This window comes from Cupressus sempervirens, chromosome 8 (assembly GCF_028749045.1).
Source record: "Cupressus sempervirens isolate cs-2001-9-10 chromosome 8, ASM2874904v1, whole genome shotgun sequence".
In the NCBI taxonomy this organism is placed as follows: Eukaryota; Viridiplantae; Streptophyta; class Pinopsida; order Cupressales; family Cupressaceae; genus Cupressus; species Cupressus sempervirens.
In genome coordinates, this window is record NC_143125.1 from 716,716,432 (window position 1) to 716,740,240 (window position 23,809).

At 35.7% G+C, this 23,809-nt stretch overlaps 1 protein-coding gene across 1 annotated transcript in view; it reads left to right on the forward strand.

The window, feature by feature from the left end:
• Positions 1 to 23,267, forward strand: part of LOC149544448 (Transducin/WD40 repeat-like superfamily protein) — a 111,882-nt gene extending 88,615 nt beyond the window's left edge. Inside the window, exons 16-22 of the mRNA XM_089798857.1 lie at positions 18,832 to 19,287; positions 19,908 to 20,107; positions 20,237 to 20,816; positions 20,950 to 21,168; positions 21,298 to 21,907; positions 22,077 to 22,412; positions 22,494 to 23,267. Of these exons, the coding sequence (XP_089654983.1) occupies positions 18,832 to 19,287; positions 19,908 to 20,107; positions 20,237 to 20,816; positions 20,950 to 21,168; positions 21,298 to 21,907; positions 22,077 to 22,412; positions 22,494 to 22,675 (2,583 nt within the window). The 3' untranslated portion in view covers positions 22,676 to 23,267. The remainder of the gene's footprint in view (positions 1 to 18,831; positions 19,288 to 19,907; positions 20,108 to 20,236; positions 20,817 to 20,949; positions 21,169 to 21,297; positions 21,908 to 22,076; positions 22,413 to 22,493) is intronic.
• Positions 23,268 to 23,809: the final 542 nt, after the last annotated feature.

Sequence of the window (23,809 nt, forward strand, 5' to 3'; positions counted from 1 at the left end):
AGAGTTTAGAGAGAGGGAAAAAGAAGAGTAGAATATAGGAGTTCAAAAAGGAAAAATGGAAGAAGAAAGTAATATGAAGAAAATAAGGAAGTGATTTTCTAAAACGATATCAATGATATTAAAAGGATGTGATCCTTCGAAAGAGCTATAACAATGGATAGTTGCGACTCTTCCAAAATGTTGTAATTATAAAGTATTGGAACTTTTCCAAAGGATTTTAGTTACGAACTTATGAAGTGTTGTGACTTTTCGAAAGGATTATAACTATGAAGTGTTGTGACTTTTCAAAAGATTTTTATTATGAAAGGTTGTGCCTTTTGGAAAAGAAGAAACAAAAAACTATGTTTTATTCTTTCCTTAGAGTTAATAAAGGAAAAATTTTAGAAACTAAATATAGAGTTGAGATAATCTACAAGGAATAATTCATTGAAGGGTAGAGTAATGATAGAGCCACATGGACCAAGCAAAGAGGAAAGTAAGAAAGGTATGTTTATGGATTATATTTGTTTAATTATGTTTATGAATTTATTTATATTAATAAATCATACTTGTGGATAATTTATGTATATAGATACGCATACGTAAAAATGGAATTCAAAATGAATAACACAAATGACTTAATGGTTAATGTTTTTAAAGATCAAGAGAGTCCCTTTTTAGGGAAGGGAGTGCTCTTAATATTGTTAATAGCTTAGGATCAAGAATAGAGTGATCTTAATATGGTTATAAGGCCGGAATATTTCGTAGATGTTAACATATGCATGTGTCAAGGGCCTGGATAGAGAATGTCTCTTCTAGGAAGGATCTTAAAGGGAGCACATCATAGAAGATAGATAAGTAATCGGGTATCTAAGAATCCTCAAGAGGGTTATTGATCTTGATGTGGAGATGTCTTTAAGGTTGTTTTAGGATAGAGGGTAGAATAGTGAAATATATTTTATTACTGTATAAATTTTAACATTAGGTTTGCAGGTATTATTGTCCTCGCTTGTGGGGACATTATAGTGGTATCAGAACATGATCTTACCATCCTATAGGGTTAAAGAGGATGTAGAAAAATAATTTATATGAAATACTAATTTATAAAGTTAAGGTCTATTAGAAAGGATTCAAACATATCCATAATAGCAATGTAAGAATTCAAACTAAAAGAAATATCTATTTCAACTCAACGGAAGAAATTATCTAATTGCTTGAGGACAAGCAATTTGAGGAAGGGTGGATTATCATATCCCTATTTTAAGATAGAATTTCAATAATAATTATATAATACAGTGTTATTGAATAAATAATGATAATAAAGTTATATTAAAACTAATACTAAAATATACAAACAGTAGCATGATATTTTAAATAGTTAAAAAATAATAAAAATACAATGAATAAATAAAGAAATAAAGTTAAATACAAGAGACAATTTTGTAGAAAGTATGTTAACTTTCTAAATAGAATTTAATAGTAAATAATAATAAACACAAATAAGTAAGTAAATAAATAATATAACATAGAATAATATAAACTAACTAAATCTAATGAAAAGTTAAGAGATATTTAACAAATAGACATGACTCCTTAAAATTAAATATAAAAGAGAAGAGAGTTTATTTTAGAGAGAGGGAAAAGGAAGAGGAGAAGATAGGAGTTCGAAAAAGAAAAACGGAAGAGGAAAGTAATATGAAGAAAATAAAAAAGTGACTTTCTAAAAAAGTATCAATGATATTGAAAGGACGTGAACTTTCGAAAGGGCCATAACTATGAATAGTTGCGACTCTTCAAAAATGTTGTAATTATAAAGTATTGGAGCTTTTCCAAAGGATTTTAGCTATGAAGTGTTGTGACTTTTTGAAAGGATTATAACCATGAACTGTTTGGACTTTTCAAAGGATTTGTATTATGAAAGGATGTGACTCTTGGAAAAGAAGAAAGAAAAAGGTATATTTTATCTCTTCCTTAGAATTAGAAAAGGAAGAATCTTAGAAAGTAAATATAGAGTTGTGATAATCTAGAAGGAATAATTCATTGAAGGGTAGATTAATGATAGAGCCACATGGACCAAGCAAAGAGAAAGGTAGGAAATGTATGTTTATAGATTATATTTGTTTAATTATGTTTATGAATTTATTTATATTAATAAATCATACTTGTGGATAATTTATGCATATACATATGTATATGTAAAGACGAAATTCAAAATGGATAACACACATGACTTAATGGTTAATGGTTTAAGATCAAGACAGTCCCGTTTTAGGGAAGAGAGTGATCTTAATATGGTTAACAACTTTAGATCAAGAGAGTTCCTTTGGAAAGATAGTGATCTTAATATGGTTATAAAGCTAGAATATTTCGTAGATGTTAACATATGCATATGTGTCAAGGGCCCTGGATAGAGAATGTCTCTTCTAGGAAGGACCTTAAAGGGAGCACTTCATAGAAGACAGAAGTAACTGAGGATCTAAGCATCCCCAAGAGGGTTATTGACCTCGATGTGGGGACATTTTTAAGGTTGGGTTATGATAGAGAGTAGAATAGTGAAATATGTTTTATTATTGTATAAATTTTAACATTGGGTTTTGTAGGTATTATTGTTCTTGTTAGTGGGGACATTACACTATGTAGGGACTTTAGTGGAGTTCAAGTGCCTGACATTAGAAAGGCGAAGCTGTAGGTGGCATGGTAACACACTCCACTTGGGAGGCCCAATACCTAGTATGGTAGTACACTCCCTCAGGAGGCCCAACACCCAGTGTTGTAACACGCTCCCACAGGATGCTCAATACTTATCTTATCTTATCATTAAGTTTTATTTTCCCATTTATTAATTTGGTTATCACTTGTTTAAACCTCTTCACCTTACTTTGTTGGCCACTTCTAAGTCGGGGCATACGAGAGAAGCCACTCCACATGTCTACCCTACATACCCATGCTCATCACATGATTTGTGTCTGTAGATAATGCAAGTTTCCAACCCAATTCCCAAATGAACAATCTCCCAACCGACCTATATCCGAGAGTTCATGTCTGGCAAGATCTTGTCATACACGCGCACATGCTCATGTGTGGCCACAACCAACTTTTGTGAACATAACCAAGTAATACCAATGCAAGGGTTGGGAAATGCAACAAATGATACAAGTACAATAAGCTCACTCAATTGATGCATATCTGGGAGTACAAATTTGTCACAAATCCCAATAATGCAATAAATCACTAAGTGCCTTGAATTCACTCAACTGACTTATATTTGAGAGTATGGATTCGATACAAATCCCAGTGTCCACGGAGTAAAAGCATAACATGCAAGGAAACATGTAATACAATCCATTTTTATAATCCAAGAAGACACTACCACAACCCCAACAAAATATGGGCAACACTCAAAATGAGGCAAGGATAAAAAACCCAAAATTCAAACTTCTCAGATAACATCGAAGCTGAAACCCCAACTCTAGGGTATGGTCACAAGACCTAGGGTCCATAAAATTCACAAAACAGACTCTGATTCACAACTTGATAAATTCAGCAAGACACAAGTCCACAAAAATAAATACGAAGATACAACTTAGGATTGGGAAATAAAATACCTCGGAATGTCCTATAACCATTCCAATTTCACAATCCTAATTGTTGAGGCAAGGGCTACAAGATCAAATCTCTAATTAAGCCAAATAGAGAAACGAGTGAAACTAAGTGGCACACAAAACAAGAGAATGCGTAAATAACCCAAGAATAAACATCAAATAATTCGACCAAATTAAAACCCATTGGTCTAAATCCACCCAACATCACACTTTTCAAATAAAATCTTGGATCCAGACACTTCACAGAAATCCAATAGCATAACAACAAGAAAACTTACAAACCCACATACTGAAGAGGTAAAATGTTAACACCCATCCAATCGGGTGAGGGAATTGTGTAAAGACGGAGGGGAACATTAGTTCTCGCCTCCCTAACATTTAGCAATCAAAAGAATGAATTAAAACAGACTAAAAGCTATTAAACCAGAAAATCCTACCTCACGCGTTTGGTAAACACCAAGAACGGGGAGAAATAAATAAATACCACGTTGAATTGGTTGAAATCTTCAGGAAGCAGAGCAATCTTGATACGAATGCAATGTGACCAACTTCGCAAAGATCTGTCAAGCCAAACTCCCTCAATGAACAAATCATCGTTTCAGCCCAAAGAGGGTTTCAGCATTTTGCTCTTGAAGGATGAAATTACAATTTGAGAAGTGAGAAATAAAGTTCTCATTTGCTAATATAAACAGTTTTCTAAAGTGACTTATGAATTAGGTTATTAAAATAACTTAATAACCAATTGGCCCCTTTCCCAAATTAAATTAGGCAATTCCAATTAAATTGGAATTCAACTACGACAAAATTAGTTAGGAAATCAAATAAATAAAATCCCCCTAACCCATTAAATCAACATTTAATTAACATTTTCTGTGACCATTGCGGATTCATAAATGCACAAACACGCTCACGGGTCTAGACACATGTAAAATGAATCTAGATTTACCAATTATTGGAGGGTTAAAATAATCAATACAAAGATACATCGCCCATACAAGGACGATATTGGCTCATCATGAAAGGTTTGATCACTAACTCCATGTGCTGCTACTGGGGATATAAGTCTTGTACAGTAAACAAAAACAATCGAGTGTAGATGCACAATATATAATAGTTGAAACAACAATTATGCGAAATCACGTAATAAAACATTTAATATATCTTATTTAAATAATCATTTAAATACCCCATTTCAATAATCCATTTACACAAGTCTAGTGAAAGGAACAAGATAGATATTCGTAGTGCATCAATTCATGAATTTGATATGGATAACTCATTTCCAATTATTCTAAGCATTTGATAATGGAAATAATAACAATTACTGAACAACATAAATGGAACCTTAGACATATAATTCAACATGGTCAAGCACATGAGTAAACACCGTTGCAGGAACCTAGTCAAGTGCAACAAGACAAGTAATACACAATGAACCTATTGTTCACAACTTAGGTAATCAAAAAATTACTTTGTGATACCATATTGATCCAAGTAACCACTGGCACAAACCTCAGTGAAACCCTCTAATACATCATAATCTCATAAATCAGGCATAAGCATAATCAACTTGCTGATACAATAACATAATCAAATCACCCCAAGGGTGTAGACCACTCATGGGTTTGAACAAGATCACTCCCAAAGCACGAGCCTCAGAGTTGCATCCTTTTGGATGACTTATAGAAATCAAATGGGAGAGGCACTACAACTTCAACTTGTTTTTACTCCGATTTCTTAAGGAAAACATTAAGTTTTGTTAGTTTTTAAAATGTTCCATAACACTTTGGGGATGTGAATGTAAGGATGACATGTGACATTTTTTTGGGACATCTCCTAGAGGGCCAAATATATAGGGGATGTGTCAGTGTGCAACATATTTGAAAAAATATAATGCTTTTGTAGCAACCCTTTATAATGTTTGTGTTTTCTTGTGATGGTTTTGCCTCATGGTTGCTTGCTTTAAATGGTGTTAAGTTAGTGGCATGTGCTTTTCTCCTATTGTTGTTGACTTGTGGGACCAAGTCCACCCTTGCGGGTATTGGTGGGATTTGAGGAGATATATTATTTTTTTCCCACTGTAAGAATTTGCCTAAGGCAATGAATGCAATACCAAGATCTAGAAGCACAAGAGAGACAAGAGATGATCAAATGAGAATCTCAATAATGATCAAATGATAATGGATGAATACATCATAGAAGTATTTGTATATAAAGGAAATCAAGATGAGTAGGAGTCGTGCAAGCGATAAGCATAACAATTAAGCACATGTCCACCAAGAGTGGATTATCCTCCATTATACATGAAAGTAATGCAACAATGAGAGGATAAGAATACAAAGGTGTATCTCACAAAGAGATGTAGTAGACAACATGTGCTTAAATAAAATGCAAACTATTGTGTTTTCTACATGACAACTAATATGAATATGCAAACTCCTAGGTAGACACATGACAACTAATATGAAAATGCATTATCCTAAGTAAACTTAAGCAAAGCGTAAATACTAAATAGTAAATACCTATTAACACCAACACCCACCAACATTAATATAATTGTTGTGTTGATTTTTCTTATGATTTTAGCTAAGGTCATGTTAAAATGTTTATGATACGATGTAATTGTAGGTTGGATATGGGCCTTGCAATGTTTCTTGTGCAAGACTTGGAATTTAACTTGTATATCTTGCACAAGATTTTTGGAGTTCCCTTGTTTGTAATCATGGAACCTTTGGACTTTCCTATGTAGCCTCTTTTTATGCATTGTATTCTTTTGGATTGTGCAACTTCGTGTGAAATCAGTTTGTTGTTTCGACTAGTTGAGATCTTGGATCTGTTAATTGACTCACCTCTTTGGTGGAGAGTCCTAGTGTTTTGTTGTTGTCCTCATGTAAATGTCATGAAAATGGATTATATTAATTAAATAATGGGATATTATTTACTAACATGAACGACAAGGAATTAGATGATGTAAAGTTTCTTACCAGATTTCAGATTTGTGGTAGACTGATGCACAATTTTGTTACAGGTATGAACACTATTGACAAAGGACTGATTTGCTTAAGAATCTGTAGTAGTGCAGAAATAACAGAGATAAAATAATATTCTTGAACTTAGAATGTCCTTCGATCCTTTGGTATGCTTGATTGATTTTGATGCCTTGTTTACTTGGGCAGATCAGGTATATATATTGAGTGAAAGGGTGTGGGGATGAATGGACATGTCTCGGAATGGAGACATGGACATTTATCCTTACACCTATTCGGAAGTAACTAATCATTCATGATTTGTTACAAACTTAACACAAGTAACACAATGAAATACCAATCATTAAGATCTGTGGCCTGATATAAAGTGTAGATCGAAAAAGATCTACATACCAAAGGAATCAAAATCTGTTTCGATCATGCCTTAAATGATCTTAGAAAATATATATCATCGGTTTTTATTGTGCATTGGTTACATACAACAAGTATATATATATGTATGTATGCATGTATGCTGATCATAGTAATGTTAGACTGAAGCTACATGCTTTTACACTCCCTCTTAGCTAGAGAAGACAAAGTGCATATATATAAGTTGTTCTTACTGAAAAGTAATATCCTCTAGATATATTTAAGAAAGTCAAGTCTCATTATATTCTTTCCAGTTATGGTGTGTACACAAATATCAAGTCTCATGATATCTTACCATAAAAGAACATCAAGTCAAATAATATCCACCATGATAAAAATGAACATATTGATCTTCTACAAATATCATTTCACATGATATAATCATATTACATATCTTGTGATCACATAACACATGATATGAAGTATCACCTAACATATAATACCTAGTTTTACATATCACCTAACACATGATATGAGGAATCACCTAACACGTGATACACAGTTTTACATATCACCTAACACGTGATATGAGGAATCACTTAACACATGATACCCAATTTTACATATCACCTAACATGTGATAACCAGTTTTGCATATCACCTAACACGTGATATGAGGAATCACCTAACATGTGATACCCAATTTTACATATTACCTAACATGTGATATGAGGAATCACCTAACATGTGATACCTAGTTTTAGATATCACCTCAATATGATATTAGAGATATGGCATGACTGAGAATATCAAGTCTAATGATATTCACCATAACTCAAAATGTTCAAAGGTAATGTACACTTACCATAGGAACATTCATAATCTATTGTGATATGTTTCAACCATCGCACGATGTCTATCACAATCTAGAAGGTCATGGTCTGTTTTAGGGAATTGAATCCACCATGCTAGAAATCATCTATCTTGATTTGTATCAACCATCACATGATGTCGATCATGATTGTAAGATTGTCATCTTTCAAAAACATTAACAAATAAAAGTGATAATCATATGGAAGTTGTGACTTCCTCATGATTACCACAAGGCGCACAAGGCATTAAATGATTTCATTAGTATAATAATCAATTAAATAAAGTTTACCTCATAAGTATTTCACCTTCAACAGTGAAACTCCCTCTCAATGAAATGTCCCTTTTCTGATTTTACATGATATTTCCAACCTCTAATCAGATTTTCAAGATCAAACAACTAATATCACAAAGATCCACCAAATTTCTCAAGAAACCCCAAATCGGGTATCCCAGAAATTGTGCCAAAAGCTTCACAGCTTCACCTATTATTAATAAATCTGAAAGTGGACATTTTTACAGAAATTTCAGCAGCATAACAGCCTACAAAATGACATTTCCAGATCCGTATAGCCTTTACACAACAGTTCTCAAATGTAGGACAAAAACTATGCTCATCGGGCTCCCGAAATTAACACAAAAATGCTCGGAAACACCACAAAAACACTAATAATCTATCTCAGAAGTTTAATCACATCCCAATACATATATTCAGCTCTATTTTAACACCTTAAAGTCTGAAATACAGCAGCAACCCAAACTGATATGAAATGCTCAACTGAAAACACCAAACTCATACAAAAAACACACCCGAAAACCCACAAATCTAAACTGTTCAGCACAAAGGCAAACTCTGTATGAGCATGCAAATGGAATGACTTCAAACTCCCGTCCTTAGCCTTCTTGGAAACCTGCAAACTCCCGTTCTTGGGTCTCCTTGGAAACCTGCAAACTCCCGTTCTTGGGTCTCCTTCTCCACAGGTTTGGCAGCCTCTGAAGAATAACAAAGAATGAGCAAAAAAATCCAATTCTGGTATCCGCCCAAAATGCCTCCAAACCTCTTAAAAGAGGGCATAACCGTAACTCACGTCCAAGAGAGGTTAATGAAACATATTTTAATAATAATTTTCATTTATTAGTCCAACGGTTTGCAAAGATTAACCCCCTTTTTCCGAAACTTCACTTTCTTGGGCTTGCTTGCCTTAGCAAAGATTATTATTTTTTAATTATTTGAAAAGGGGACATGACAAGTCCTCCCCTCCCAAACATTGCTTGTCCTCAAGCAATGGCTAAACAATAAACCAATCAATCCACCTGGATCCCAAATGTAGTCATGAACTATACTACTGCCAAATAACATAGGCTCCTGCAATATCCTTTGCAATATGACCAAAAGGAATCCATAATCAAACTGACAATTACAGCTCAACCAAACTCCAAAATCACCACTACCACAATCAAAAAACCATGAGACACAAACTCTTAGAACATTAGAACCCAAGTAAAGTGGACAAATCAAACTGCCAACACAATAAATACCATCAACGCATCCCACTGGCCTATACAGAATGTACAATCCAACTCTGCAACAATGGTGAATTCTCTCAAATGAAACTATACCAATTATGGAGAATCCACACACTGTACAACTCCTGCAGTCAACACAACTCTGTAGATCATTGGCCACTATCTCATAACCATAACTCCCATGCACCCCTGATGGTGAAAAGCCATCACAAGATAAACAACAAGAAATGGAACCCAAACCAAATTTTCCTGCCATCAACTCCTCAACACAAGGATCAATTGCTAACTGATGTACATACCCTGCAATATAATGTTGATTAAAAAAACCAACCTCAGTCAACAGCTCACCATGAACAAGTGATACAACCCACTGTGACTGATCAGTAACTAAGTTAGGAGATGTCATAGCCAAAGGAGAAGAATCAATAACAACACCTGCTGAAGCATCACTCCAAAACTCCTGCTCTAAGTCATGTATTATCAAGCTATCAACTGCAGGACCTATCGCCATGTCGTGCCCATCACAACTCTCATCCCGAGGCATCAAACTATTCCATAACTGATGATAAGCACTAGGAACCAAAGTACATCTCTGTATCATAATCTCATCAACATGGTCATCAAAGGTAAATTGATGAGCGTACCTCATAGTGTAATGCCGATAGAATGCGCCAATCTCAGTCAGTGGCTCAGATTGTAATCCAGATGAAACTAACTGCAATTGATCATTAACCATGTTGGAACTGACTACTACCTCTGAAGATATCACCAAGGGAGTAGTATTACTAGCAGGAACCATGCCAACTGTTGACTCACCAACATCACACATGATCTTTGATACATCTCTAGTCTCTGTGCCATCAGTACTAGAGGCCACCACCATGTCAGGCATACAACAATCTGCTACAACACCCAACTCAACTGAACTTGACTCTAGTGGGAATGAACCTGATATGACAATGTTAGTATCAAGGATGGATGCATCCCCATCTCCACTGTCTCTGACAATCTCGGCCATGGACATCCTCGGATCACCAAACACCACAACTTGTGATTGTATAGAATCAGGTAAAGACTGTAGCCGCTCTAACTCCATGGTCACCTTAGCCAAATGAAACTGTGACTCCTTGAAAGCCAACTGTGTACTCTCAAGAATCTCAGAAGTCACCTCAAGCTGCTCAGTAATCTCACTCACCTCATCTTCCTTGGCCAACAATGCATCATATGCTGTACTGCCCCACTCCATAAGATAATCTCTATCGGCTACCAATTGCATATAATTCTGTCTCAAAATCTCAATAGCCTCCCATAAAGAGTGGATCTCTATCAAGGAAAGATAATTGCCTTCCTGCTCATCACTAGTAGGAGAACCCTATCCATAAACTGTTAACAACTAACGAGCAGCATCGAAATGCTGGCAAGTGACAGCAATGTCTCAGTCACTAACTCTCAACTGATTAGACACATGATGGCACTGGCTTGACTGTCTCCTACAAACCTCCTTTGATGCACTATCTAAAGGAGTATCCTCAAAGTTACTAGTCTCTAGAGTATTACCATCCATATCCTGTAAATCAAATATAAAGCTCATATCAACATACGGAGTATCAAAAACATTAGCACTGCTGTCCAACTCCTCTGTACCCAAGGAAACTAAGTCTTCAAAACTGCCCACTGCATCCTCCTGGATGTCATCAATGCCAATATGATCCTGGGACTCATCTATACACACTACCAAATATGAAATATCATCAACACATTCCAGCAAGTATGGTCGATTGGATATATGAACAAAGCCCAACACCAGTGTATAAAAACTAATACCAACATCGGATAAGCTCCTGGCACAAGAAAAGACAACACTGTGCAATCTGCTAATCAAATCCATGATAGCACCCAAACAATCACTACTACCAAAAAGTGTTAAAGATTTACAGTCAACTGAACCCCAAATGCCAATATAACAATCTCGAGTCCATATCTGTGAACTAGAATCAGCTGGTAACTGAAGCAAAATCCTCACTTGAGTAATATGACCAATACCAACTAACTCCACATACCTGTCATGGTGAGATAATGTAGTCACAATACTGTCTTCACTCACCTTCAGCTGGCGGGATAAATCATGTGAAGTACTACTAGCCTCAACCTCATGTGACGAAGCATCTAACTGTGCCTGGTACTCTCTCTCAGAAAAGTCATGAATGCTCAATGTCTGGTCATCTCCACCAGGTATCTCACCATCATGCACAACAACATCCTCATAATCATCATCCTTGAGGTCAAATCTATCTATCACTCTTTGACTAAAATCATCAAATGTAGTTACCTGATCATGACCTTGAGTAGTCATTCCATGATACCACCAATCATAGGCTGCATTTTTCAAGTGTAGACTTGCAATTTGAACAACATCACTCTCCTTCATGGGGTTAAGTGTGAAGAAGGTTTGTAATTTTTGTAGCCATGCTCTAGCTGAAATTTTATTTGTTCCATCAAAAGTAGGTGCTATAAACTTGCTTATTTTATTTTTGAGCTCTCTTCCACTTATGTCATGTTCCCTTCTGTATTCTTTCTTGGGCATCAAAGTGTTCATCATATCCACATATTCTCTAAAACGAACCGAACTACGAAAGTCATCATCTAAGCCATTATAAGTAGCTCTTAATGTAATCAAGTTACCTGTAACCTCTTCCACAGGATTAATAGCTGGATTTGGTACTGGTGGCTCATCTGCAGGCAAGAAAATAGTTTTGGTTGATTTAGATGGTGTGGATTTCAGATTTCTTGGCTCCTCTGAAGTGCTCCCTTTCTCATTAATAGATGCAACTCCTTGTAGTTTTTTTGTCAATATTCGCAAAGCCTCTCTAGTTTCTGCCAAACTATCCACTGTTTGCTTCTAAGTATTTTGGATGTCTTGGAAGAATTTCTTTGCCATCTCATCTGGATCAGCCATACTTTTCCCTTCCTTGGATTTTGTACTTTTACTTTCAACTAGAGGTTTGATCAAAATTTCTTTATTCTTTTCTCGCTGCAAATATCTTTTTTCTCTTTCACTTAGTTGCATGCAACCATAAATTTTGACATGCAGCTGATTAGAAGCAACATGCAACCACCAAATTCACCAAGAACTAACATGCAAATGATTAGAAGTAGAATGCAACCATAAATTTTGACATGGAAAATTTGGGTAGTTATCAAAACTGACACGCAAGATCTGGGTAGTTGTCAAAACTAACATGCAAGATCTGGGTAGTTGTCAAAACTGACATGCAAGATTTGGGTAGTTGTCAAAACTGACATGCAAACTTCTACAACCACCAAATTCACCAAGAACTAACATGCAAATGATTAGAAGTAGAATGCAACCATAAATTTTGACATGCAGCTGATTAGAAGCAACATGCAACCATAAATTATAACATGCAAGATTTGGGTAGTTGTCAAAACTGACATGCAAGATCTGGGTAGTTGTCAAACTGACATGAAAACTTCTACAAACCCTCAGGCTGACAAGATCATGGTTCTGATACCACTGAAATGTCCCTTTACTGATTTTACATGATATTTCCAACCTCTAATCAGATTTTCAAGATCAAACAACTAATATCACAAAGATCCACCAAATTTCTCAAGAAATCCCAAATCGGGTATGCCAGAAATTGTGCCAAAAGCTTCACAGTTTCACCTATTATTAATAAATCTGAAAGTGGACATTTTTACAGAAATTTCAGCAACATAACAGCCTACAAAATGACATTTCCAGATCCGTATAGCCTTTACACAACAGTTCTCAAATGTAGGACAAAAACTATGCTCATCGGGCTCCCGAAATTAACACAAAAATGCCCGGAAACACCGCAAAAACACTAATAATCTATCTCAGAAGTTTAATCACGTCCCAATACATATATTCAGCTCTATTTTAACACCTTAAAGTCTGAAATACAGCAGCAACCCAAACTGATATGAAATGCTCAACTGAAAACACCAAACTCATACAAAAAACACACCCGAAAACCCACAAATCTAAATTGTTCAGCACAAAGGCAAACTCTGTATGAGCATGCACATGGAATGGCTTCGAACTCCCGTCCTTAGCCTTCCTGGAAACCTGCAAACTCCCGTTCTTGGGTCTCCCTGGAAACCTGCAAACTCCCGTTCTTGGGTCTCCTTCTCCACAGGTTTGGCAGCCTTTGAAGAATAACAAAGAATGAGCAAAAAAATCCAATTTTGGTATCCGCCCAAAATGCCTCCAAACCTCTTAAAAGAGGGCATAACCGTAACTCACGTCCAAGAGAGGTTAATGAAACATATTTTAATAATAATTTTCATTTATTAGTCCAACGGTTTCCAAAGATTAACCCCCTTTTTCCGAAACTTCACTTTCTTGGGCCTGCTTGCCTTAGCAAAGATTATTATTTTTTAATTATTTGAAAAGGGGACATGACACTCAATTACTATGATTAGGATTGTCACAAGTTGACTGAACTTATCTGCTCCCTCTGAAGCTTGAGTTCATCAACATTTTGACCTCTTTGAAGATGCCAGACTCCCTTTGAATCTGAATTCCATATGCTTTCATCGTTGTGTTTCAAATATTTGCTTTTCATGAGGTGAGCCCATATAGGAAATATAACACATGAATCAATTTTCATCCTTCATAGAATATTTGTCATTTTGACTCTACCATCCATTGATAGATTATATTCTATCTATACACTTTTTCCATCATTATAATATTAACCCATCTGCGTATCCATCATTATAATATTAGCCCATCATATGCTATGGTTTTCTTTAATGACTGACTTATGATTCTTTAGAGTGATGAAGCCACATTGACTAGAGTATTTTGTGTGTCTAATACATTGACCGATTGGAGTTCAACTAAATATTGTTTTCTAGCACTCAGATCATTCTGCATATGATCTGTGCATTACACGACAAGGGTTCTTCTCCAAAGTTTATATTGATCACGACATCCATCTATAACTTATTTTGCAAGAGAAATTATTTGCAATCAATTCTCGTGTACGCATTAGTACCTTTCATGGAGTTTTCATGAGTTGAATGCGAATGTGAGAGAATAAACCTAGTCACCAATTCGGCATATCCATTAGGTAGTCATAAGTGTTGTTAGTGTCGATGTACAAGTCTGCAAAGTAATATTCTCACCGAAGGAAATTTATAGCTTGAATAGATCAATGAGTCATCAGACCAACAATCTTGAAGCCCATGAACTTGGATTTAGGTTTTAACCAAGCTGCAATGCCAAACACCATTAATACATAATCAGCTATCTCAATTCTCATCTTTGCTGGTGAGAGCATCTCCAACTTTCAGTGCTTCCAATGAATTTTCCGTTATGGGTTTCATTTCATACGTTCATAATTTTACTGTCAAAGCTTATGCCAATACTAGCCTAAATTGGGCGATTTAATAAGATGTTCAATTATGTCTGCTCGATATTTGACCATCTATTCAGTTTGGTAATACATGCATATATCCTTTGTAAGACTGAGCCTTTCCGTGCAAGAAGCCAGAGACAAATAGGGATTGAATCCATATAACCAAAATGTTTACGCTCTCACCTCAATACAGAATAAATATTAGGCCAATCTATTTTTGTAGACCGTTTATGACATAAGTTGTGGCATCATTATCAGTTTGTAGTGCAATTTGGTCTCTTGGTCTCGCTTTTCTATTTGGGCACACTATCGAGACCGAGTCTGAAGAGAAAAATTTCTCAATTTCTCCACATCTAGTGGCCCATCCTTATCCAACCTTCACACCACCTCCTCCATCTCACAAATTTGTTTTGGAGGACATGTAGATGTCAGGACAAGTTCTGTAAACCAAGACGAATAGTTCACATGCATTGGATCTTTGCATTTGAAAACGAAATCAATAACCTCTTCAAAATATCTGCCTGATCTTATACTCTTCGCACCAGGCCCAAACACATCAAACGTTGAACACTGGGGATATTATGATCATTTAAGAAGACATTGATATTCCATCAGGCCCCTCTTGAACCAGATTTCTGATATGACATTGCAGAGGCATTCTGATCCACTATAGATGCTTTAGTACGAACAAGCTTGGGGTTCGCTTGCTCTGATACCATGTAAAGTTTCTTACCAGACCTAAGATTCGATGGTAGACTGATGTGCAATTTTATTGCAGGTATGAACACTATTGACAAAGGACTGATTCATTCCAAAATCTGTAGAAGTTAGTGCAGAAATAACAGAGATAAAATAACATTTTTGAACTCGGAATGTCCTTCGATCCTTTGCTATGCTTGCATTAATTGATTTCGATGCCTTGTTTACTTGGGCAGATCACATATATATATTGAGTGAAAGGGTGTGGGGATGAATGGTCATGTCTCGGAATGGAGACATGGACATTCATCCTTACACCTATTTGGAAGTAACTAATCATTCACGATTTGTTACAAACTTAACACAAGTAACACAATGTAATACCAATCATTAAAATCAGCGGCCTGATATAAAGTGTAGATCGAAAGAGATCTACATACCAAAGGAATCAGAATATGTTTCGATCATGCCTTAAATGATCTCAGAAAATATATATCAGTTTGTACTGTGCATTGGTTACATACAGCATGTATGCATATATGTATAATAGTATGTGCATCATACTGTTGTACATATATACATATATATATGCTGATCACAGTAATGTCAGACCGAAGCTACATGCTTTAACATAAGAGGTAAATTGAACAAATGTGTCATGATTTTATGTTTGTATTAGTACAGTTATAATTTGGGTAGACTCAATCAAATATTAACTCCACCATTTTCTGATCCATATATATCAGTTCTGTTACAGGAAAGCAAAATCCCTACCATGTGAATTCATAATTATATCCACATTGACAATCCTATTCTCTTCCCTTGTTAAATATATTTTAAAGAATGTACGAGGGATATATATGTTGAATTGAAGTGCAAGCATGTTGATATCACATTTTCTCTGACTTTTCTACGACAAGTGCCACTCTTTATAATCTCTTCTATGCTTTCAACTCATACACAACAGTAGATACCACATTATCTATGTTTGCCCTAAAATTATAAAATGATTTTATGCGGTTGATTTTATGTTTGTGCACCAAAATAATGGAGTCCAAGAGGAGGTTGGATTCCAATCTCTGCTTGGGCTCGTGAGCCCCAAGTTAGGTCAGGTTCCAGCCACTCCTCAGACTCCGTCCAAAGGAACCATCACTTCCTTACCTTTAAACATTTCAAGTTAGGTCAGGTTCCAGCCACTCCTCAGACTCCGTCCAAAGGAACCATCACTTCCTTACCTTTAAACATTTCAACTTCATGTACGTCTTTAATTTGCTTTGCTATTTCAACATCTCATCTCCGATTTCTTAGTTTGATCATCCCTTGCTTTCATCTTAGTCACTTGATTTTAACTTCAACACTTGATTTCAAAGTCTTATGCCTGATTTCATTGTCATTCTTTTGATCATTGCTTTGGAAGCAAGTCGAACTGATTGTGTTATTGCCTGACTTGGCTTTAATTTTGCATCACATGCATGCAGTTCCACTGGAGGGTGGAACCTGATCTCCCATTGGGTTACGGAGCCCCTTGAGAGGTCGGATTCCGATCATCTCTTGGACCCAAGCTCGATTTGACTACTTGGTTCACTAACTTGAACTCTTACATTTTGCCTTTTCAATTCAATTTCACATTTGGTTTTGTCATTCCTCTTTAAATTGCACTTCAAATTGATTGTTCGCTTGTTCCAATTCAGAATTTTACTTTGTTTTCTTTTCTTTCTCTTCTTCCCTGAAAATCACCTATGTATTCTGACTTTGAACCTTATGCTTGAGCAAATGGAGAAGCGATTGGGTTCGAGCATTGCAAACAAGAGTGTAAAAATGGTGTTTGTTGGGCTTCACAGCCCCAAGCTTGCTGCAGTGGTCTACAAAAAATTCACGAAGTGTTGGGCTAAATTTGGATATTTTGATCTGCCTTCTTTGCTTCAGCAGCTACTTCATTTGCAAATCGAATTAGTTCCATGTTCTCTTCATCGCTAACAATTTGACTTGCTTCTCCTCAATTTCTGTTTTCATCAACTTGCACTTTCACAGATCAATCCAAATTCAAACCTCAGTCTTATCATACTCCATTCCACCCTTCTCCAGCTGATGTGAATTCAATCACTTTCAATCCAAGATTACACTCCAAAACTTAATCATGCCACTTCACCATTCATGCAGTCCTACATCCAAAATTTTACACCTTTTATCTGACAATCGCTCCTCGACAAAGACCTTACTCTCCCTCAAAGGCTACCTCACAACTGGGCATGATCTTGCTAGGGCTGCTCAAATTCATCCCAAGGACTAAGAAAAAACCAAAATTACGACTGCCCTCGGGCCAACTAAGTCAGCCAATCCTACGACCAACAAAAAGAGGGGGAACCCCTTCGCAATGGGGCGATGGTGTGAAGACTTTACAACAGGTCTACGAGTGGAGAGCAGAATTCAAAACTTAGACAATTAAAATTATCTCTATCAAATGTCAATTAACAAAGATAAATATTAAATATTTAAGTATCAATTGACATTTGGTATTTATCTTTATTGGTAACATTCTGGCATTTGGCATTGATCAATGAGAAGTATCATACTGTCGATTTTTTTAGTTCTACAATGTTGTATATTTCTTTAAGTTTTTTGTATACATATATATGTAGACACACACACACACACACACACACGTTTCAAAGGGCAAAAAAATTGCCTGTATGTGATTCCTATGCACTTGCCCGAACGCGTACTGGCAACTTAGCTAGATTGGGATAATCAGCAAATCAAAAGACAGAATTCAATTGATCAGGAAAACATGGGTTTGGGTCAGGGAAAATTTTGAAACCAGTAAAAAACCTAACCCAAACCTGGAAACTGTTTATGGATAACAAATTGTTATTTGATTGTGAATTTGGCATGATTTTCAAGGAAAATGTGATTTATCTTTGATCAAGTTACAATTCTTAGGTGAAAGATGTGGCTTGAACAATTTCCTGGAAAATCACTATTTTCAAGTGAAAATTTGTTCAGTGCACCAAGAAACTCAATGAGCTTGTGAGCTCTCTGATCATAGAAAGGATTGAGTGTAAACTAATTTACGGTTCTGGGAAACTTAATTCTGTATCATTAATAGTGTTTTACTTGTAGTTCAACTCAATTCCTTTAAATATTATAGGCTCAGTTTTTACGTGTTTCCCGTAGCCTGAACTATGTCAAGTCTTCAAATAAACATTTTCTCTTTCCTTGACTACAATTGCTGAAAAAAAACTATCCCTGCATATATTTTAAGAATATTTCAAATAGCATAATTGATGCAATTTCAACAATTATCAATATGAAAATGTATTTGAATAGTTAAACATTGAATGAACTCTTTCATCATATTTTATAAAAGGACTTTAAAAAAATAATGCGAACTGGTCTATATTGCAGGTTAGTGGAGATAGCTGTATTTTTGTCTGGAAGCTGCCAGCTCTTCTATCTAAAACAATGCAGAAAAGAGTTGTTATGAATGTTGGTTCTTGTGCATATTCCAATTTATCCCCTGAGGAATCCCAATCTAAAGATGCTTTGGGTAAAGATGGGCTCTGTTGCCAACAGAATGAAGAAATCCCAGATCAAGCTAAGTTTTGTTGTCAACAAAGACAAGACCTCCAAAATCAGGCTAAATATGAATACACTGATAGTAATACTAATGCTAATTCAGGAGTTTGGTATACACCTCAAGATGCAGGATCACTAGAACCTTCAGCACTCAATTTTAGTATATCAAGGCTTCCAAGATGGGCACGGACAAAACTAATGGGTGATAATCTCACAGCCACCAGAAATAACAAGGAGAATATGGACTCAAGTATATTATTTCCTCGTCAATCTAGATGGGCTGAGGTAATCATATGATTTGGCATGTAAACTAGAGGTTCCTTACTGATTTGAATTCGAATATACTACAAGGTTATCATTAATTTTTATATGTAAGTCTTTCTTTACCTAATTTTTAAAATTAAATTGTTTTAAATCTCTTTATTTGCGTTGAGATCTAAGCTTATATCTGTTAGCTCCATAGTAGCATTCCATTTACACAGCAAATTGAGTGTAAAGAAAAAATAAATACTCAGTTTTAAAAGGGAAAAAATGGAAAGCACCCAGCAAATTGAAAAATGCTATATTATTTGTAAAAATATTGTAAAAAAAAAACACTGCCATTGTTATTATAGCCAAATAATAAAATATAATGCTTTCAATTTTTGAATGAGATAAACGGAAGATTAATTTTTTTTCGTTCAATGTAGCCAATTACTCAAATTCTCAATCAAGTTTAAACAACTTAGTTTTTGATGATAAATTGAGGATAGGTTTTGAAATCGGTAAGAAAAGTCTTCTAGTTACTTCAAACCAACATGTCATAGGCCTGGCCCACAATTGACCATCATTAACAGCACATTTTTCCCACGTGATTCTACTATAATAAGTTCAATGGCATTGATTGGAGCTTCACTTCTTTGCAGCATTTGGGACCCGATGGATACCGTTTATTTACTGAAAATGAAGAATATAAAACACCCCCTGCTACAATACGTCCCTATAATTGTGGCCATCGCCGGTGTTTCACAACAGAAGAGCAACCTACCTTCTCTGAGAAAACACCTGAAAGCTCACTTAGTTCTGACAATGATAAGAATTCTGCAACTTCTAAGGGCAAAGAAAGGTATATTCTTTTGAATTGTGGATTTTGCTTCCTTCTTACATCAGTTCTTTTTACCCAATTCATGATAAATTGTTTCGCCTATTTTTTGGAACCACACTTTAATTCTTAATCATTCTTTCAAACGTGTAGTGTGAATAAGGATAGACATTGGCGAACTGTTCATACAGTATTCTATGATGAAATTGACATTTTACAAGAGGAGTGCTCTGAATGTAATGGACCACCACTTTGTGCTGCAAGCTTTGAAAATTTTGAAGAGAGATCTCACCTTAATGCAAATAGTCATCCTCAACCAGTAAATTCTATTGCTGATATTTTGACTTCAGAAACGCAAGAGACCATTTCAACAGGAAATATTGTAAATATTGATATTGGTACGGATGATATTAAGAAGACGAAAGGAGATATGCATTGTGATGTGCCTGATAAAGATGTTGATATGACACATATGTATAGAACACCACAACCAATGTGCAGCATCCTCAATGGTGAGTTTGATTGTAATATTCTCCCAAAAATGGGGTGTAATAATGACAGCAATTTACATACATCTAAGGTTCCTGAGAGCAACTTCCTAGGCAATTTGGAACTACACTATGACAAGAATACAAGTGAGGCTTCAAGTGTTGAAGAAGAAAGAAAGGACGAGTTCTGTGGTAAAAAGGATTTTTTCAGCACACATTTTGGAAGTTTGTCAACAGCTTTTAAGGTTCAAGTTTTAACCAATCATTTGATTTTATTCATTCTTTTAACGAAGTCATAAATTTGTTTTTCCCTAGTAATGGCCGTCTTTTTAGTTTGTTGATTGACACCCCGAAATGATGTTTCATTATGATACTTAGCTGGAGATTGGGTCAACATCAGCAAGAAGTAGTCTTTCAACTCGTTTTCTTGCACGTAGTAGATGTTCAATGGCACAAATGACACTATTTCAAACCTCCCCTAGAGTGAAAAATGGTTCTTTAACAGATGACTCTGAAACATTGAGTGATCAGGATCTTCCTATTGATGGGTTTCTGCTTTCTAGAGAAAGAACACATTTAAATCAGCTTCAGCTGCAGGTGCAATTTGAACATTTTTGGCAATTAATTTTCCATGCATCTAAAATTCTATGTAAATAAATAGCCCAGTTTTTTAGCACTATATATTAATTTATTTAAACCCATTGGTATTTTTCTTAATCTGGTCAGAGAAAAGTTGTTCATGAACTGCCAATCTTTGGTGATAATTCTGCATCTCTTATGCTACCGACTACTGAAGGTTCAATGGAGGTTGAAGATGGAGCCAATTCAAATGCTGGGTTATATGATGGTAGAGTTTGTGGTAATGAGATTCTGGAGGCTGTACACATCAATGATAATCTCAGTAATAAGTTTGACAATTCTTTGTTGTGTTCCTTGCATTCCTGTGTGGATGCGAAGGGATTGCTAGTGAACTTAGATGTCAAGACCAAAGATAACACACAAGTCATCCTTGAAAATGAAGGTGAAATGCCTACTAGACAAGAATCTGAAATTGAGCAAGAACTTCTTGGTCCTACTTTGCTTTCATTAGAAAGAGAGGAAGATCTAGATGTAAATTGCCCTAGTAGATGCTGTGCAAGATTAGTACTTAATGATAAGACTGCAGAAATGAGTATTTCACGTAAGAAAAGCGAAGAGTCACATTCAAATCACATTCCCACGGAGCTCCAACCATGTTTGTCACAGAGTCACAAAAGCTCAACTGTTGATATTGGGGATTTTGTAGAAAATGATGCCAGGAAAAATGGTTGTTCAGTATATCAGCCTGATAAACCAGGTATGCAGCAACCTTCTATATCAATCCTTACTGTGGGCTTCAATTGTAGTAGTTTGTATACTCCTATTTTATGTTTAGAAATTGGATGTGCAGTTGAATTGCAATGATCTATGTGGATGAATCTTTTTTGCTAATTTTAAATTGCTTAACTTTTTTTAACTATTTTCAGGGAAAAGTGGGAGAGAGATTGTGACTGAATCACCAATGTCTCTACAGGAGTACAAAGAAGCATTGATAAATCTATCAGATGCTGCTGAAAAAGCGTTGAATCTTTTTACTAAACTTAGGGTTCAGGACACATTTGATGCCGAGTCAACTCATTTACAATATTGTTCTGGCTTTTCGGATTTTGCCCATGGTATTATACAAACAACTATGGAAAATGTACACAGGATTCGCGACTTAGCCTTACCTGATGAGTTGTATAAGTCAAGGCAAGACAAGTTATATGGTTCAATGGACGCTGAGGTTGGGGAAAAACTCAGATTCAATGGCTGCAATTTTTGTAAGTATTTATTTTGGGAGATTTTCATTTGTATTCATTTTAAAGGATTAATACCATTTATAAGCTTTTCTTTGCGCGCAGGTCATGAGACTGTAAGGTCCAGAGGGTGTCAGCCTCTTTCAGTCAAACCATCAGAAAAGATTCTAGATTCTGTTGAAATTGAAGCTTTGGTTGAGCGCTACTCAGAGCGTCTATCACACTCTTTGTCTAGTCAAGTGCTTGCTTTGATTCAAAAGGGTTTATCTTCACAAAGTGAAACTTGAAAATATGTTCTGGAACAAGATCGTGGTTATTGTAGCATTGTAGCGGCAAGTTAGTTGATCAAGTAAACTTGAATGGAATGTGCAGTTTCTTGGGGTTGTTTTAGGATTTCAAAACCATTCAGTTCCTTGTAAGACTTGAGCTACAGAGGCCGATGCCAGATTGTTAGTGAAAAAGAGCTGACACTTTGTCGCAAGGCATTTGTGCCTGATATTGAATGGGCCTAACAATACTGGTCTCAGGATTGCTATTGCTTGTTCTGCAATGGTAAATTCTATTTATTTATTGCTAGAGGTGTTGCTTCACCCCAATTCTCCACTGAAAATATGCTGTCAGGCATATTAAGTTGTACAGATTGCTGTTGATTATATTCATGCAGTTCTCTCAAAAGCATACTTAAAGAGTTAATGAAATACAAGTTTGGTTGTAGGGGACACAACTGTGGCTTATTCTGAATAAGAAGCCAAGCAAAATTATTCAGAAGGGGTTTGTTATGTAGTAAGCACCCTGCAATATTACGGTACAGAAATGCTTGTATAAACACAACACTTTAGAAAACTGGTTTTACATTTAACACAGGTTTAAGATTATAAATTTTACCTATTTAAAATGTGATAATTTTTGAGAGCATATGTTGAATTCCATCAACATATTTAGGAGACAATCCTGGAGGAAGCTAACTTTTTAATAAATCAGAGAGAATAATAATCACAAAGATGAACAAGAGGGAAACAAGGAATCTTCAAGGATATTTGTGAATTGATTAAGGGGGAGGACGACTTCTATTATTGAAGCGCTCCAGCAATTTTGTTAGCAATCATCAATAGTTGGGTTGCATTTTGTAATTCATGTTGTCATGTTTGTTGAGGTGATTTGTATGGTAGATGGTCACCGTACGAGTGACAGCCTCTTGGAGGCAAAAGTCACTTGTGGTGAAGCACCACATGGTGTATGACAAGACTAATGGTGGAGGAATGATACAGTGTATGACAATACCAGTGGTGGAGCAGTATGTCAAAACTAGTACGGTGAAGCCGTTACAGGCATGCTTGGTAATAAAGCCAGTACAACATGCTTGGTAGGTAAATGTACGCAAGGCCAATTTTGAACCAAGTACAATGCCAAGAATAGTGTTA